At 34.7% G+C, this 19461-nt stretch overlaps 1 protein-coding gene and 6 pseudogenes across 1 annotated transcript; all 7 read right to left on the reverse strand.

Annotated features, from left to right (window-relative positions):
• Window positions 1–280: 280 nt before the first annotated feature.
• On the reverse strand, window positions 281–1026 carry LOC105171788 (major allergen Pru ar 1 pseudogene; annotated as a pseudogene).
• A 1383-nt stretch (window positions 1027–2409) lies between these two features.
• LOC105171724 (major allergen Pru ar 1 pseudogene) lies at window positions 2410–3227 on the reverse strand (annotated as a pseudogene).
• Window positions 3228–5734: 2507 nt separating this feature from the next.
• On the reverse strand, window positions 5735–6474 carry LOC105171725 (major allergen Pru ar 1 pseudogene; annotated as a pseudogene).
• A 2612-nt stretch (window positions 6475–9086) lies between these two features.
• Window positions 9087–9898, reverse strand: LOC105171789 (major allergen Pru ar 1 pseudogene; annotated as a pseudogene).
• A 1933-nt stretch (window positions 9899–11831) lies between these two features.
• LOC105171726 (major allergen Pru ar 1) lies at window positions 11832–12668 on the reverse strand. Its single transcript, XM_011092929.3, has one exon. The coding sequence runs from the start codon at window positions 12478–12480 to the stop codon at window positions 12004–12006; it is 477 nt and encodes a 158-aa protein (XP_011091231.1). The 5' UTR covers window positions 12481–12668; the 3' UTR covers window positions 11832–12003.
• Window positions 12669–14454: 1786 nt separating this feature from the next.
• Window positions 14455–15260, reverse strand: LOC105171790 (major allergen Pru ar 1 pseudogene; annotated as a pseudogene).
• A 2997-nt stretch (window positions 15261–18257) lies between these two features.
• On the reverse strand, window positions 18258–18995 carry LOC105171791 (major allergen Pru ar 1 pseudogene; annotated as a pseudogene).
• Window positions 18996–19461: the final 466 nt, after the last annotated feature.

Raw genomic sequence — 19461 nt, forward strand, 5'->3', positions numbered from 1 at the left:
AAAATCAAATTTTGGTCAAATATTTTGGTCTCGCTGTAATTCAATTTAGCAATTAAGGCCTGTAATTTAAACAATAAAATAGCCCATTAAGGACATAATAACAACCCAAAATAGCAAATTTGGCATGTGCCACTCAAGTGACCCCAAATTCGGGCCAAATTGCAATTTCTAAGGGGTAACATCCTGTTTACCTGTAAATCATAATACGAATTACAACACCACAATAAAGAATTAAGTAATTACACCCAAATATTTCGGATGAATCACAAACATAATCAAATTTAATTAACAATCCAGAAAACAATCACTTGTATTGAAATGATTAACAAAATACAACTTTAATTGTGTGATGCCAGAAGCCCCCAAATACAAAGCTCAAATGAACAAAATACCACAATAATGCTATAGTATCTTAAAAATAAGGGAGATAGGTAGTGCCTCATCAGGCTGTATATTCAGCTCTTAGGCATTGGCTTGGAGGTAAGCTTCAATGGCCTTGAACATCTGCATTGCCTTCTCCTTTCCTTCCTTGATCTTCTCTTCAGTGATCTCAACATCGCCCTTGGTGTGGTAAATGCTCCTGTTCTTGCAGATGCATCCTCCATCTTCTGTCGGCACAATCTTCACATGATATGTGATGGATTCAAGAACGTCCGCCAGAGCATCACCCTCAACGATAGTGTAGCTGTGGGTCAAATTCTCCGTGTCAATAGCATCAACACGGTGCTTAGCGCTCTTATATTGGCTGCCCTCGCCAAAATGGATGATCTTGACAGTTCCCACACCACCGTCTCCTTCCAAGAATTCGACACTTTTGATAGCCTGAGGCATGATTTTAGGAATAAGGGTGTCTGCGTCGAGGACAACGGCCTTGAACATCTTGGTGGCTGGGATTGAGGAAGGAATCTCAATATCATAAGTGATGGCACCCATGGCTGTGAATTTCAAGCTGCAAATGATAAGGAAGAAGGAATGAAAAGGTAATTTGTTGAATGCCTTGACTGAGTGATGGGAAATGTAAGGAGTAGAACTGCTATATATAGTGTAGAATAGAAGATTCTCTTGCAGATTGTATATTCCTACTTGCATGTAATATGTCTGGATATTCAATGTCTCTAGCCCCATATAGTTGAACCAAATTCAATTATTTTTGTGCATTAATTTATGAACTCATTTTATAACAATAATGTGGATCCATATTTCCTTGTCTGAAAAGAAGGCCAGGGTAAACAGTGAGCACCTCATTGCGGACTCATATTTTGTCATTCAGAGGTTGTGGGTTTCTTTTTTCTAATTTTATTTGTGCGATTTGCAAAGCATGTTTCCTTTCATTATGATCAGGGAATTAGTCAATCTTCAAGTTGAAGTCTTTCTGTAGTATCATCTTTCAAAACTGGTTGAACTAGTGAAAGATGAGAATAATTGCAATCTGTAGGGGCACTGTTTTGATTGACCAATCACTCTCTTTTTTTGGAGTTAATTGCACTTTTAATCCCATAGTATAAGGGATTTTGCAAAATTATTCTCATACTTTCATAATATATAATTTTAGTTACGTAACTAAAAGATGGTGCAAGAAATGGGTCCTGGCGCTGATTTCTTTATTAAAATGCTACGCATTGTGCCCATGGTAATTAAATCAAGCTGATAATAGTTTTTTTGGAGGAATAACCAATGAAATTAATCATGTATATTTCTCATAAACTTAGCTCTTTTTTTTTTTTTTTTTTCTGTAGGCAAAATACAATCTAACGCAATACTTAGGACAGGAATGCAACAGCAAAAATAATACTTTTAGAAGGGACTTAGCTTTACTTTCGCCCCTCTCTCTCTTCCTCGCAGCTCGTCATCAATGCCGACGATGTTGTTGTTGTTCCCAGCTCTCTCTTCTTTCTATTTTGTGCCTATTTCTTTTTTAAAAAAATGGGTCTATTGGGTTAGACCTGCCTCAATGGGTTTTTTAGTAGCGGTCCGAGACAAGGCTCGACTCAGGAAAACACGGTTTCAAGAACGAATTTTTCCAAAAAAGAAATGGTAATGGAAAGTGCAATGCGTAGCTAAATCCGTCTCTGCACTTTAAGAACAAATATAATCGTCTCCGTCTTTAAACATATTAACCTAGGCAAGATCCGTCTTTAATTCGGTCTCTTTCCAGAGACTCCCAATATAATCCATCTCCATTACTGTCTCTAATTCTGTGGCCGATTCTGTCTCTGAATCAATATCTAACTCTTTAGCTAAAAATGAAAATTTCAATTTGACCTTACAAAACCAGTTTGAAATTTTATTGTAAAAATCGATATTACACCTTGCATTACACATTACATAGATAATTGTCTTATATTATAAAACTTGCATCACATGTATGATTAAGAAAAAAATTTATAAACATGGCGTGTAAATATGAAGTATAGAAATAAAACATCAATTTACATTAAAATATTCAACTTATCAAAATATCTTGATGAATTAGACTCATCAAATTAATAAATTGGCAAACCCATGAACAATCAGTATTACTGAGATGATTAAGTAAAAAAGTACAACTAAAATTTTATGATTGTAGAAGCCCCCAAATACATAGCTAAAAAGAAAAAAATATCACACTAGTGCAATAGTATCTTAAAAATAAGGAGATAGTGCCTTTGGTGATGAAGTTAAGATTTAGGCATCAGGATTGGCTTGGAGATAAGCCTCAACGGCCTTGAACATTGCCAATGCCTTCTCCTTTCCTTCCTTGATCTTCTCTTCATTGATCTCAACGTCGCCCTTGGTGTGATAAATGCTCCTGTTCTTGCAGATGCATCCTCCATCTTCAGCCGGTACAATCTTGACATGATAAGTGATGGATTCAAGCACGCCCACCAGAGCATCACCCTCAACGATGGTGTAGCTGTGGGTCAAATTCTCCGTGTCAATAGCATCAACACGGTGCTTAGCGCTCTTATACTGGCTGCCCTCTCCAAAATGGATGATCTTGACAGTTCCCACACCACCGTCTCCTTCCAAGAATTCGACACTTTTGATAGCCTGAGGCATGATTTTAGGAATAAGGGTGTCTGCGTCGAGGACAACGGCCTTGAACATCTTGGTGGCTGGGATTGAGGAAGGAATCTCAATATCGTAAGTAATGGAACCCATGGCTGTGATTTACAAGCTGCAAATGATAAGAAAGAAGGAAGGTTATTTGTTGAATGCGTTGGCTGAGTGATGGGAGATGTAGAAGTAGAACTGCAATTTATAGTATAGAATAGAAGATTCCTGTATAGATTGATATCCAACTAGCATGCAATGTGTCTGAATATTCAATGTCCGTAGCCCGATATAGTTGAACCAAAATCAATTATTTTTGTACATTAAATTATGAACTCATTTGACAGTAATGTGGATCCATACTTCCCTGTTAGAAAAGAAGCTCAGGGTATACTGTGAGCACCTCATTGTAGACTGATATTAATTTTGTAAAATAAGAGGATGTGGGCTTTTTTTCTGTTTTTATTTGGGCGTTTTGCAAAGCATGCATTCTTTGATTATGAAAAGGAACTAGTCGACCTTCAACTCCAAGTCTTCGGGTAGGGTCATCTTTCAAAACTAGTTGAACTGGTAGAATTGATGAGAATACAGAGCGCATAATTTTCATTGACCGATCACTCTCTTTTCTTGGTTAATTGCAATTTTAATTCCATAATATAAGAGATTTCGCAAAATTATTTGCGTACTTTTATAATAGGAAATTTTGGCCATGTAACTTACAATAATGCGGAAAAGGGGTCCCACGGTATTGTTTTTACGAAAATACTACACGACGTGCACGTGGTCACTAATTCAACTGACCATAGTTTTTTGGGAAAAAATAGTCACTTGTATGTATGTTGTTATCATTATTATTATAATGCACTATTTGATCAACGATTTGAAGTTCGAATTTTAGATATAATCGGACTAACGACATCTTATTCAACTTGAAGTTTTAGACAAATCTAGTTGACAGATCTAGAGATATTGTATCAGAAAACTATTACTTATTCTTACTGACGAGAATTGCGATGGACTGTTTGAAACCCGTTAAATTGGAATCTTCCCTCCCAATTAGAGTATTTCCCATGGATTTCAAGTGATTTTCTTATGGCTATTTAAATTTCAGTTCCTACCATTTTGGGAAAATTATTTATTTAGTCCTTCAAGTTTGCCTAATATTAATTTTTGTAAATTTACAATTTTAATCCTTTGACCCGATTTCGGACAATTTTACCGGTACACAGCTTCTCGAGAGCAATTTTAGTCCATATCCATTCATTTTACATCTCGTATCTAATGCTCGCCCAAAATGATATAAGTGTTTTTAGGTTTATTGAAAAAATATTTGTTTATGTTTTATAGCATTAAGATGGACTATTAGTCTTTATCATCAAAAGGGCAAAAGAGTCATAAATTAGGCTGAAAGATCAAATCTAAGCAAGATTGATAGATAAAAGACTAAATCTGATATTGCCAAAAATAAAGGACTAAAATGAATTCAGTCCAAAGTTATAGGACGAAAATTTTCTTTTTTCCTCCATTTTTTAATTCTAACACCGAGTTTAATTTTTCCAACGACATTAATCCATCAAAAAAAATAGTCCCAAAACTTTCTGAATTGATGACCAGGGACAACCATTAGAATCTATCGGAGCTTCCGATAGATTTTACGATACATTTCCGACAGTCTAGTGTGTCAAGATCAATCCATTGGAAAAACTATAAAAAATTTGGATGCATAAAATTTTGCGACATATTTTGCGACAATTTTTGTTGGAAAATATTTCGCGAAAACTAAGCTAGTCGAAGTAGTACAGTGAAGAAATTTAGATGGGGGCAATTTTCATTCACAGATCTCTCTCTCTCTTTTATTTTTAATTTCTAACAAACTTTCATTCAGACCACTTTTTTTAAGTTACAAGATTTAATTTCCAATTACATTTCAACAAGATTAAAATTCTCTTTTCGTCGGGAAAAAGGCATGTGCTAGGTACATGACCTTTAATAGGGGCTTTTCGGCCGGATGGAACCAATATTGCCAAGTTTCTAAAATTATTAGATTAAATTGCGAAAATCAATTCATGTAGTATCAAAATTTTCAATCCCTTATGTTATAGGACGGAAATTGCAATTTTTTACTGAAAATTCCTATTTTTTGTACATCTCATAGAGAAAAAAAACATTATAACTCCTATATATAATTGAAAAATTAGAATCTAAAAAATATATTTTTCAAACTTTTCAAACCAACATGCCCTCCTACTGCTTTGGCGAGGGAAGAGTTGAAGAAGTAGAGAATAAAAATATTATCTTTTACTAGAATTTCACCTCTTTTTACTCCCTTAACAGAATAAAGTCCACAATTCAATAACATTAAAGACAAAAAAAATATAATTTCCAAAAACTTCAAATCAACATGCCCCCAGCAATATAGGGCGTGCGAAGGGTAGTGTTTAACAAATGGACTAAAAAATAAAAAAAAATATTGCAATTTTCATCTTGTTACTTATAGGATGGTAATTTTGGTCTATTGGCCGGAAAATGCACGTGTCAAGCACATGACTTAAAATTGGGGCATTCTGGCCAAATGAGATCGTAATTGTCAAATTTTTAGAGTTACATAATAAAATTATGAAAATCAATTCGTGCAGGATCAAAATTACCGCCCATAAGTTGCAAGATAAAAATTGCAATTTTTCCGCTCCTGGACGAATAATAAGCAATCCAAAAATAATATTTTTTATTAAAATGATCAAGTAACAAAGTACAACTCTAACTTAATGAGGCATGAAAACCCAAAATACATGGCTCAAAAGAACAAAATATCACACTAGTGCAATTGTATCTTAAAAAAATAAGCCGATGGTGCCTCTGGTTATGAAGTTCAGATTTACGCATCAGGATTGGCTTGAAGGTAACCCTCAATGGCCTTGAACATCTGCATTGCCTTCTCCTTTCCTTCCTTGATTTTCTCTTCATTGATCTCGACGTCGCCCTTGGTGTGGTAAATGCTCCTGTTCTTGCAGATGCATCCTCCATCTTCTGTCGGCACAATCTTCACATGATATGTGATGGATTCAAGAACTCCCGCCAGAGCATCACCCTCAACAATGGTGTAACTGTGGGTCAAATTCTCCGTGTCAATAGCGTCAACACGGTGCTTTGCGCTCTTATACTGGCTGCCCTCACCAAAGTGGATGATCTTGATGGTTCCAACACCGCCATCTCCTTCCAAGATTTCGACGTTCTTAATAGCCTGAGGCATGATCTTAGGAATAAGGGTGTCTGCATCGAGAACAACGGCCTTGAACATCTTGGTGGCTGGGATTGAGGAAGGAATCTCAATATCATAAGTGATGGCACCCATGGCTGTGAATTTCAAGCTGCAAATGATAAGGAAGAAGGAATGAAAAGGTAATTTGTTGAATGCCTTGACTGAGTGATGGGAAATGTAAGGAGTAGAATTGCTATATATAGTGTAGAATAGAAGATTCTCTTGCAGATTGTATATTCCTACTTGCATGTAATATGTCTGGATATTCAATGTCTGTAGCCCCATATGGTTGAACCAAATTCAATTATTTTTGTGCATTAATTTATGAATTCATTTTATAACAATAATGTGGATCCATATTTCCCTGTCTGAAAAGAAAGTCAGGGAAAACAGTGAGCACCTCATTGTGGACTCATATGTTGTCATTCAGAGGTTGTGGGTTTCTTTCTTCCTATTTTTATTTGGGCGATTTGCAAAGCATGTTTTCTTTCATAATGATCAGGGAATTAGGCAACCTTCAAGTTGAAGTCTTTCTGTAGGGTCATCTTTGAAAACTAGTTGAACTAGTGAAGATGAGAATATGGAGGCATAGTTTTCATTGACCGATCACTCTCTAGTTTTGGAGTTAATCGTAATTTTAAACCCATATCATAAGGGATTTTACAAAATTATACTTACGTTTTCCAAATAGGAAACTTTAGTTACGTAAATTGAAGATCGTGCAAAAATGTCCCGCAGTTAATTTCTTTACGAAAATGCTACACGTTGTGCCTGTGTTCATCAAGCTGATAATAGTTTTTTGGAGGAATTACCAATGGAATTTTCATGTAATATTTCTCATAAACTTAGCCATTTTTTTCCTATAGGTAAAATATAATTTACCCTCTATGATTTATAAAATATTAAAAAAAAAAAAACCCCTACATCAAGAAGCCTCTTTATATTTTCCAAAATAGGGCAAACTTTGCCCCTTCGATGCAAAAGTGTATAATATCGTGTCGAATTTTTTTAATTTTACCCCAATTTAACAACCATTAAATTTAAATATTTTATAAATGAATAGTTTAGATTTAATATAAAGGAGGGACGGGGTCGACGGGGGACGGCAGTGAGTGCGGGCGGTTTGGGGCTTTGGGATTGCGGCGGGCGGGGCTGGGGGAGGTTTGCCGGAGACAGGAGCTGTTGTATTTAAATGTACATATAATATATTAAATCTAACCTCTTGATTTTAATAAAGTAAAATCTAGATCATTGATTTTTTTTTTTAAATATGGACCTTTGGTTCAAAATTAAATTTTAATCTAAACTTTTTTTTTTATTTAAAATCAATAGTGATTTAGGAATCGTTGATTTGTATCCTGCAAAATCTCAACCATAGATATATAACAAGTAAAATCGAACAATTTATAAATTAAGGTATAAATTTAATTTTTATTGTTGAAATTTATATCCTATAAAATCGCATATGTAGGGCCCGTGTTCACACCGTAGGGGTAGGGCTGGAGGGGTATTTTGCCCTATTATGAAAAACATAGGGTATCGGGCCCTATTATGAAAAATATAGGTGGGGTCTTTATGATTTTTTATAGGGGGATTCTTCTGACATTTTATAAATAGCAGGAAGGTAAATTCTATTTTACCTTTCCCTTTATTGATAGTAATAATAATTGTGAGTAATATGTTTTGAGTGAATGTTCATACTTGTCTATATGTTGTGATCATCTATCCTTATGTTGTATCATTCGATTGAACCATTCGATTTTCAATTCAACTGTTTGGTATAATGAAACTGACACCATTTACTTGTTTTGAAGTTTTAGACAATTCCGGTTAATAAATTTTGAGAAATCCAATTTGACAAATAATGTTGTTTTTGCCAACAATATTTCCAATGGACTATTTGAAATATGTCAGAAGTTTTTAAAAGATTTGGGAATTTCCCCTCAAAATTAGAATATTTGGGACGGATTTCCAACTGATTTTCTATAGCTATTTAGAATTTCAATTTTCACCATAGTTCTCACACCTAGTTAATTTTTTCGACAGAACTTCCGGCCGCCTATATACGTTGGAAAAACAGTCCCAAAAATTTCTGAACTAATGACCACGAATAGACCATGGGAATCAGTTGGAGTTTCGATTTATTTACGACGCATCTTTGACGGTCTAGTGTGTTAAGCCCAATCGTCGCAAAAATAGTAAATTTGAGAGAAAAGTTGTCAGAAATTTCCTGTAAATATTATCAATTGAAAAACTTGGACGCATTAAATGTTGTGACATACTCCGACGGTTTCTGATAGAAAAATATTTTTGCAATAATTTTTTGACAAATTTGTTAAGGACGTCATGTTGACAATTCATATTCATCGAAAATTCAAGTGTGCCCATCAAAAAATGCATCTGCGACGGTTTTTCGCCTTAGTACATTTCCATCAACACTGAACTATTGTTTTGTATTGACCAAAAAACTGAAAAATTTACAATTTTCATCTTATAATATAACGGATGGTAATTTTGATTCTGTATAAATTGATTTTCATAATTCAGTCCTGTGATTTTGAAAAATTGACAATTTTAGTCTCTTTTTTTTGTTGGAAAAATGCATGTGTGGAGCATACAATCTTTAAAATTGGGGGTTTTCAGCCAAATGAGGCCGCAAATGCCAAATTTTAAGAGTTAAAGGACAAAATTACGAAAATCAATTCTTATCGAACTAAAATTACCACTCTTATATATATGTTACAAGGCAACACTCCTGGACGAATAACAAGCATGAAATTTAATTAGCAATCCATAAAAAAATATCTTTTATTGAAATGCTTAAGTAAGAAATGACAACTTTAACTTGATGACGCTTGAAAACCCGAAAAACATAGCTCAAGAGAACAAAAATCACACTAGTGCAATAGTATCCTAAAAATAAGGGAGATAGGTAGTGCCTCATCAGGCTGTATATTCAGCTCTTAGGCATTGGTTTGGAGGTAAGCTTCAATGGCCTTGAACATCTGCATTGCCTTCTCCTTTCCTTCCTTGATTTTCTCTTCATTGATCTCAACGTCGCCCTTGGTGTGGTAAATGCTCCTGTTCTTGCAGATGCATCCTCCATCTTCTGTCGGCACAATCTTCACATGATATGTGATGGATTCAAGAACGCCAGCTAGAGCATCACCCTCGACAATGGTATAGGTGTGGGTCAAATTTTCGGTGTCAATAGCATCAACACGGTGCTTAGCACTCTTATACTGGCTGCCCTCGCCAAAATGGATGATCTTGACAGTTCCCACACCACCGTCTCCTTCCAAGAATTCGACACTTTTGATAGCCTGAGGCATGATTTTAGGAATAAGAGTGTCTGCATCAAGAACGACAGCCTTAAACATCTTGGCGGCCGGGATTGAGGAAGGAATCTCAACATCGTAAGTGATGGCACCCATGGCAGTGATTTTGAAGCTTGAAAGGATGAGAAAGAAGGAATGCGAGATTGTTAAAAGCGTTGGGTGAGTGATGGGAAATGCAAGAAGTAGAGCTGCAATTTATAGTATAGAACAGAAGATTCTTGTTATCCTACTTGCATGTAATATGATGGGACTTTCAACGGTTCTAGCCCAATATCGTTGAACAAAAGTAGATGATTATATGAACTGATCTAACAATGCAGATGGACATTTTTCTGTTGGCAAAGATGGCCTGCAGCATAACTGTGATTGGCACCTCATTGTGGACTACCGTGTCTAATTGTGATTACTTGCAAAGATCAATGCTTTCTTTAATGATCATCATTGAATAGACCTTCAACTTTATTAAAATATTTTGGTAGGGTCATCTTTCAAATTAAGTTAGTTGAAGTAGTACAGCGAAGAAATTTAGATTGGGACAATTTTCATTCACAGATCTCTCTCTCTTTTATTTTTAGTTTCTACCAACTTTCATTCAGACCATTCAGACTCAGTTTTCTTCCTACCAAGTTGTGATACTCAAAAGCAATATGTAATTCCACAAACCCCCTAGCTTAAACTTGATTCTTAATCTCATCTGATTTTCTTCCCCCATGAAATTAGAAATTTTCAAAAAATAAAAGTTAAGAAAGGATGGAAAAGTTTTAGTTTTAGTAAGGGATGACAATTTTAATTCTGTCGGATTTTCAATCAGATAATTACTCTCTATGATTTAAAAGTTGGCATATTCAAGCCTTGCAATTTAAAAAATTAGCACATCAAACACAAAAATTTGCTAGAAATTGCAAATTTCACCTAAATTTGGAATGTACGCCTCCAGTCAGACCTAATTCTGATCAAATTCGCAACGCTAGCGAATTTTGTCTTTAATGTGCCACTTTCTTTAAGTTACAAGATTTAATTGCCAATTACATTCCAACAAGATTAAAATTCCCTTTTCGTCAGGAAAAAGGCATGTGTTGGGCACATGACCTTTGTAATTGGGGCTTTTTGGCCAGATGGGATCAATATTGCCAAGTTTCTAAAATTATTGGATTAAATTGCGAAAACCAATTCGTGTCAGATCAAAATTTTCAATCCCTTACATTATAGGACGAAAATTGTAACTTTTTTTTTTTTGAGGACGCGATGCGTGACGCCCAGGCATCTTGTATTTTTTTCTTGAACAACTCGTATTTTTGGCTGAAAATTCCTGTGTTTTGTACATCTCATAGAGAAAAAAATAAATTAATAACTCCTTTATATAATTGAAAAATTAGAACCTTAAACATATATTTTTCAAGCTTTTCAAACCAACATGCCCCCAGCATGGAATTTGGCGAAGATTGTACTAAACAAGTAGACTATAAAATATTATTATTTATTAAAAATCACCTAAGTTTTACCCCTCTTAGAGAAATAAAATGAGTAAAGTCCATACGTCAAAAAATTAAAATCATAAAAATATAATTTTCAAGCGCCGTAGAGAATATGCCCCAAGAATAGGGTGTGCTAACGGTATTATTTAACAAATAGATTAAAAAAGATCATATTTTTTAAAGAAATGCTTTTTTTTTTCTTTTGCTCTCATAGAATTAATGAATTAATAACTACAATTGAGAATTAGAACCTTAAAAATATATGTTTCAAGTTTTGGCGAGGGAAGATTTGAAGAAGTAGAGAATAAAAATATTATCTTTTACTAAAATTTCACCTAATTTTACTCCCTTAAAGAATAAAGTCCACAATTCAATAAAATTAAAGACAAAAAAAAATATAATTTTCAAAAACTTCAAATCAAGTTGCCCCCAAAAATATAGGGCGTGCGAAGGGTAGTGTTTAACAAATGGGCCAAAAAATGAAAAAATATATTGCAATTTTCATCCTGATACTTAAAGGATGGCAAATTTGGTCTATTGGCCGGAAAAATGCACGTGTCAAGCACATGACTTTTAAAATTGGGGCATTCTAGCCAAATGAGACCACAATTGCCAAATTTTAAGAGTTACAGAATAAAATTATAAAAATCAATTCGTACAGGATCAAAATTATCGCCCATAAGTTACAATATAAAAATTGCAATTTTTCCGCTCCTGGATGAATAATTAGCAATACAAAAAAAATATTTTTTTTATTAAAATGATCAAGTAACAAAGTACAACCTTTACTTTATGAGGCATGAAACCCCAAAATAATTGGCTCAAAAGAACAAAATATCACACTAGTGCAATTGTATCTTAAAAATAAGCAAATGGTGCCTCTGGTGATGATTCAGATTTACGCATCAGGACTGCCTTGAAGGTAAGCCTCAATCGCCTTGAACATCTGCATTGCCTTCTCCTTTCCTTCCTTGATTTTCTCTTCAGTGATCTCAACGTCGCCCTTGGTGTGGTAAATGCTCCTGTTCTTGCATATACATCCTCCATCTTCTGTCGGCACAATCTTTACATGATATGTGATGGATTCAAGAACTCCCACCAGAGCATCACCCTCAACAATGGTATAGCTGTGGGTCAAATTCTCCGTGTCAATAGCATCAATACGGTGCTTAGCACTCTTATACTGGCTGCCCTCACCAAAATGGATAATCTTGACGGTTCCAACACCGCCATCTCCTTCCAAGATTTCAACGTTCTTAACAGCCTGAGGCATGATCTTAGGAATTAGGGTGTCTGCATCGAGGACAACGGCCTTAAACATCTTGGCGGCCGGGATTGAGGAAGGAATCTCAATATCGTAAGTGATGGCACCCATGGCAGTGATTTTGAAGCTTGAATGATGAGAAAGAAGGAATGAGAAGGAAACGTAATTTGTTAAAAGCGTTGGGTGAGTGATGGGAAATGCAAGAAGTAGAGCTGCAATTTATAGTATAGAATAGAAGATTCTTGTTATCCTACTTGCATGTAATATGATGGGACTTTCAACGGCTCTAGCTCAATATAGTTGAAAAAAAGTAGATGATTATATGAACTGATCTAACAAAGCAGATGGACATTTTTCTGTTTGCAAAGATGGGCTGCAGCATCACTGTGATTAGCACCTCATTGTGGACTAGCGCGTCTAATTGTGTGATTACTTGCAAAGATCAATGCTTTCTTTAATGATCATCATTGAATAGACCTTCAACTTAATTAGAATCTTTTGGTAGGGTCATCTTTCAAATTAAGTGGCTTTCAAATACAGCGAAGAAATTTAGATGGGGTCAATTTTCATTCACAGATCTCTGATCTCTCTCTCTTTTATTTTTAGTTTCTAACAAACTTTCATTCAGACCATCCAGACTCAGTTTTCTTCGCTTAAACTTGATTCTTAATCTCATCTGATTTTCTTCCCCCATGAAATTAAAAACTTTCAAAAAATAAAAGTTAAGAAAGGATGGAAAAGTTTTAGTTTTAGTAAGGGATGACAATTTTAATTCTGTCGGATTTTCGATCAGATAATTACTCTCTATGATTTTAAAAGTTGGTATATTTAAGCCCATTTAAAAAAAAATTAGCACATCCTCAAACACAAAATTTGCTGGAAATTGCAAATTTCACCTGAATTTTGGAATGTACGCCTCACGTGAGACCTAATTCCGATCAAGTTTGCAATGCTGGCGAATTTTTCCTTTAATGTGCCACTTTCTTTAAGTTACAAGACTTAATTGCCAATTTCATTCCAACAAGATTAAAATTCTCTTTTCGTCAGGAAAAAAGCATGTGTTTGGCACATGACCATTGTAATTAGGGCTTTATGGCCATATGGGACCAATATTGCTAAGTTTCTAAAATTACTGGATAAAATTGCAAAAATCAAGTGGTGTAAGATCAAAATTTTCAATCCCTTATGTTATAGGATGAAAATGCAATATTTTCCTAAACACCTTGTATTTTTTACTGTAAATTCCTATGTTTTGTACATTTTATAGAAAAATAAATAAATTAATAACTCCTATATATAATTAAAAAATTAGAACCTTAAAAATATATTTTTCAAGCTTTTCAAACCAACATGCCCCCAGTATGGAATTTGGCGAAGATTGTACTAAACAAGTAGACTATAAATATTATTATTTATTAAAAATTACCTAATTTTTTTACCCCTCTTAGAGAAATAAATGAGTAAGTCCGTACTTCAAAAAATTAAAATCATAAAAATATAATTTTCAAGCGCCGTAGAGAACATGCCCAAAGAATAGGGTGTGCTGAGGGTTTTATTTAACAAATAGATTAAAAAAATTCATATTTTTTAAAGAAATCCTTTTTTTTTTTTTTTTTTTTTGCTCTCATATAATTAATAAATTAATAACTACAATTGAAAATTAGAGTCTATCAACATGCCCTCCTACTGCTTTGGCGAGGGAAGAGTTGAAGAAGTAGAGAATAAAAATATTATCTTTTACTAGTATTTCACCTCTTTTTACTCCCTTAAAAGAATAAAGTCCACAATTCAATATAGGGCATGCCAAGGGTAGTGTTTAACAAATCGACTAAAAAATGGGGAAAAAAGAAGATTGCAATTTTCATCCTGTTACTTAAAAGATGGCAATTTTGGTCTATTGATCGGAAAAATGCATGTACCGAACACATAATTTTTAAAATTGGGGCATTTTGGCAAATGAAATCACAATTGTCAAATTTTTAGAATTGCGAGATAAAATTATAAAAATCAATTCATACAGGATCAAAATTACTGCCCATAAGTTACAAGATAAAAATTGCAATTTTTTCACTCCTGTACTAATAATTAGCAATCCAAAAAAATATTTTTTATTAAAATGATCAAGTAACAAAGTACAACTTTAACTTAATGAGGCATGAAAACCCAAAATACATGGCTCAAAAGAACAAAATATCACACTAGTGCAATTGTATCTTAAAAAAATAAGCCGATGGTGCCTCTGGTTATGAAGTTCATATTTACGCATCAGGACTGGCTTGAAGGCCTTCTCCTTTCCTTCCTTGATTTTCTCTTCAGTGATCTCACCGTCGCCCTTGGTATGGTAAATGCTCCTGTTCTTGCATATACATCCTCCATCTTCTGTCGGCACAATCTTCACATGATATGTGATGGATTCAAGAACTCCCGCCAGAGCATCACCCTCAACAATGGTGTAACTGTGGGTCAAATTCTCCGTGTCAATAGCGTCAACACGGTGCTTTGCGCTCTTATACTGGCTGCCCTCACCAAAGTGGATGATCTTGACGGTTCCAACACCGCCATCTCCTTCCAAGATTTCGACGTTCTTAATAGCCTGAGGCATGATCTTAGGAATGAGGGTGTCTGCATCGAGGACAACGGCCTTGAACATCTTGGCGGCTGGGATTGAGGAAGGAATCTCAACATCATAAGTGATGGCAACCATGGCTGGAATTTCAAGCTGCAAATTATAAGAAAGAAGGAATGAGAAGGTAATTTGTTGAATTCCTTGGCTGAGTGATGGGAAATGTAAGGAGTAGAACTGCTATATATAATGTAGAGTAGAAGATTCTCTTGCAGATTGTATATTCCTACTTGCATATAATGTCTGGATATTCAATGTCTCTAGCCCCATATGGTTGAACCAAATTCAATTATTTTTGTGCATTAACTTATGAATTCATTTTATAACAAAAATGTGGATCCATATTTCCCTGTCTGAAAAGAAAGCCAGGGAAAACAGTGAGCACCTCATTGTGGACTCATATGTTGTCATTCAGAGGTTGTGGGTTTCTTTCTTCCTATTTTTATTTGTGCGATTTGCAAAGCATGTTTTCTTTCATAATGATCAGAGAATTTGGCAACCTTCAAGTTGAAGTCTTTCTGTAGGGTCATCTTTGAAAACTAGTTGAACTAGTGAAAGATGAGAATATGGAGGCGTAGTTATCATTGACCGATCACTCCCTAGTTTTGGAGTTAATTGTAATTTTAATCCCATATCATAAGGGGTTTTACAAAATTATACTTAACGTTTTCATAATAGGAAAGTTTAGTTACGTAACTTGAAAATGGTGCAAAAAATACGTTTCGCAGTTAATTTCTTTACGACAATGCTACACATTGTGCCCGTGGTCATTAAATCAAGCTGATAATAGTTTTTTGGAGGAATAACCAATAGAATTTTCATGTAATATTTCTCATAATCTTAGCCCTTTTTTTCCTATAGGTAAAATATAATTTACCCCCTATGATTTATGAAATGTTCAAAAACAAAAAAAAAACCCTGCATTAAGAAGCCCCTTCATATTTTCCAAAATAGGGCAAACTTTGCCCCTTCGACACAAAAGTGTATAACATCGTGTTGAATTTTTTTTAATTTTATCCCTATTTAAGAACCATTAAATTTAAATATTTTATAAATCAATAATTTAGATTTAATATAAAGGAAGGACGGGGTCGACGGGGGACGGCAGCGAGTGCAGGCGGTTGGGGGCTTTGGGATTGCGGCGGATGGGGCTGGGGGAGGTTTGCCGGAGACAGGAGCTGTTGTATTTAAATGTACATATAATATATTAAATCTAACCCCTTGATTTTAATAAAGTAAAATCTAGATCATTGATTTTTTTTTTTAAATCTGGACCTTTTGTTCAAAATTAAATTTAAATCTAAACTTTTTTTTTTATTTAAATCAATAGTGCTAATTATATTAAATATAAATGATATAGGAATCGTTGGTTTGTATCCTGCAAAATCTCAACCATAAATATATAACAAGTAAAATCGAATAATTTATAAATTATGGTATAAATTTAATTTTTATTGTTGAAATTTATATCCTACAAAACCGCATACGTAAGGCCCATGTGTCACACCGTAGGGCTGGAGGGGGTATTTTAACCTATTATGAAAAACATAGGGTATCGGGCCCTATTATGAAAAACATAGGTGGGGTTTTTATGATTTTTTATAGGGGGATTCTTCTAACATTTTATAAATAGCTGGAAGGTAAATTCTATTTTACTTTCCCCCCTTTATTGATAGTGATGAAGGGAATTAATAAAAGACTAATATACCCTTAGTATGTAGGGTAAGAATAAAGGCATAAAAATAGAGATTAAACCTATTACCCACGTGGATAATCTCAGAGACGGTTTAGGGCAATCTTATACCCGAAAAAGGTGGGCCACGATCGCGAGAGGACCGGTCGTGGAAGCGGGCATTAGGATCGTGCAGAGGACACGAAAAGGGATCAGTATAAAAAGAAGAAGGAAGAGAGAAAAAAGGGTTGGTCTAGCTTTCATATTTCACTTTTCATAATCTTTAGTATTTCTTTTACTGGATAAAATTCTCAATACTGACTTGAGCGTCGGAGTATCTACGCCGGTACCTAATCCGGCTAGGTAAAGTTTGTTCTGCTTTCAGGATATACAAGATCAGTCAGAGTTGAAAGGGGCGACACCAAGCGCGACCCGCGATCTCGGTCGGATCAGATAGTAATAATAATTGTGAGTAATATGTTTTGAGTGAATGTTCATACTTGTACGTATGTTGTGATCATCTATCGTTATGTTTTATCATTTAATTGAACCATTCGATTTTCAATTCAACTGTTTGGTATAATCAAACTGACACCATCTTACTTGTCTTGAAGTTTTAGACAATTCTGATTAATAAATTTTGAGAAATCCAATTTGAGAAATAATGTTGTTTTTGCCAACAATATTTCCAATGGACTATTTGAAATTTGTCAGAAATTTTTAAAAGATTTGGGAATTTCCCCTCAAAATTAGAATATTTGGGACTGATTTCCAACTGATTTTCTAGGGCTATTTAAAATTTCAATTTTCACCATTTTTTTAGTTCTCACACCCAGTTAATTTTTTCAATAGAACTTTCAGCCGCCTAAAACTATTGAAAAAGCAGTCCAAAAAATTTCTTAACTAATGACCACGAACAGACCATGGGAATCAGTTGGAGTTTCCTATTGATTTGTGAAGCATCTTTAACAGTCTAGTGTGTTAAGCTCATCGTCGCAAAAACAGTAAATTTGTGAGAAAAGTTGTCAGAAGTTTCCTGTGAATATTATCTATTGAAAAACTTGGAATGATTAAATTTTGTGATATATTCCGACGGTTTCTGATAGAAAAATATTTTTGCAATAATTTTATGACAAATTTGTTAAGGATGTCATGTTGACAATTTATATCCATCGAAAATTCATGTGTGCCCATCAAAAAATGCATCAGCGATCGTTTTTGGTCTTCATAAATTTCCATCAACACTGAACTATTTTTTTGTACTGACCAAAAAATTGAAAAATTTGCAATTTTCATTCTATAATTCAACGGATGGTAATTTTGATCCTACATAAATTAATTTTTAAAATTCATTCCTGTAATTTTGAAAAATTGACAATTCTAGTCTTTTTTGGGTGTCGGAAAAATGCATGTGTCGAACATACAATCTTTAAAATAGTGGTTTTCAGCCAAATGGGACCGTAAATGCCAAGTTTTAAGAGTTAAAGGATAAAATTACGAAAATCAATTCTTATTGAACTAAAATTGCCACTCTTATGTGACAAGGCAAAAATTGCAATTTCCCCCCTCCTGGACGAATCAACAAGCATGAAATTTAATTAGCAATTCAAAAAAAAAATATCTTTTATCGAAATGCTTAAGTAACAAATTACAACTTTAACTTGATGATGCTTGAAAACCCGAAAAACGTAGCTCAAAAGAACAAAAATCACACAGTGCCATAGCATCTTAAAAATAAGGGAGACAGCTAGTGCCTCATCAGGCTGTATATTTAGCTCTTAGGCATTGGCTTGAAGGTAAGCTTCAATGGCCTTGAACATCTGCATTGCCTTCTCCTTTCCTTCCTTGATTTTCTCTTCATTAATCTCAACGTCGCCCTTGGTGTGGTAAATGCTCCTGTTCTTGCAGATGCATCCTCCATCTTCTGTCGCCACAATCTTTACATGATATGTGATGGATTCAAGAACGCCCGCCAGAGCATCACCTTCGACAATGGTATAGCTGTGGGTCAAATTCTCCGTGTCAATAGCATCAACACGGTGCTTAGCGCTCTTATACTGGCTGCCCTCTCCAAAATGGATGATCTTGACGGTTCCAACACCACCATCTCCTTCCAAGATTTCGACATTTTTAATAGCCTGGGGAATGATCTTAGGAATAAGGGTGTCTGCGTCGAGGACAACGGCCTTAAACATCTTGGCGGCTGGAATTGAGGAAGGAATCTCAACATCGTAAGTGATAGCACCCATGGCTGTGATTTAGAAGCTGCAAATGATAAGAAAGAAGGAAGGTTATTTGTTGAATGCGTTGGGTGAGTGATGGGATGCAAGAAGTAGAGCTGCAATTTATAGTGCAGAATGGAAGATTCTTGTATAGATTTATATCCTACTTGCATGTGTAATATGTCTGGATTCTCAAGGGGTGTAGCCCACTATAATTGAACCACCAAATTAAATCAATTATTTTTAATATGAGCATTAAATTATAAAATGATTAAAGAATGCAGGCAGATGGACATTTTCCTATGTGATTACATGGTCTCAATAAAAGTGATCAGCACCTCATTGTGTACTAGCGCGTTTTGTAGTCTTTTGGGTAGGGTCATCTTGCTGTGCTAGTTGAAGCAGTAAAATGGAGATACTGCAGGCACAATATGAGCATCTTCTCAGCCAGAATTATTGCAGTTGAGTATTTAATGGTTATATAGACATAGAGGTGCATTTGGTTTGACGAATTTAAATTTGAAGGAAGATTTAGAAAAATAATTTTAAAGTACTTCATTCGAAAAAAAAAAAAA

This window comes from Sesamum indicum, linkage group LG10 (genome assembly GCF_026168435.1).
Source record: "Sesamum indicum cultivar Baizhima isolate 11 linkage group LG10, ASM2616843v1, whole genome shotgun sequence".
NCBI classification, from domain to species: Eukaryota; Viridiplantae; Streptophyta; class Magnoliopsida; order Lamiales; family Pedaliaceae; genus Sesamum; species Sesamum indicum.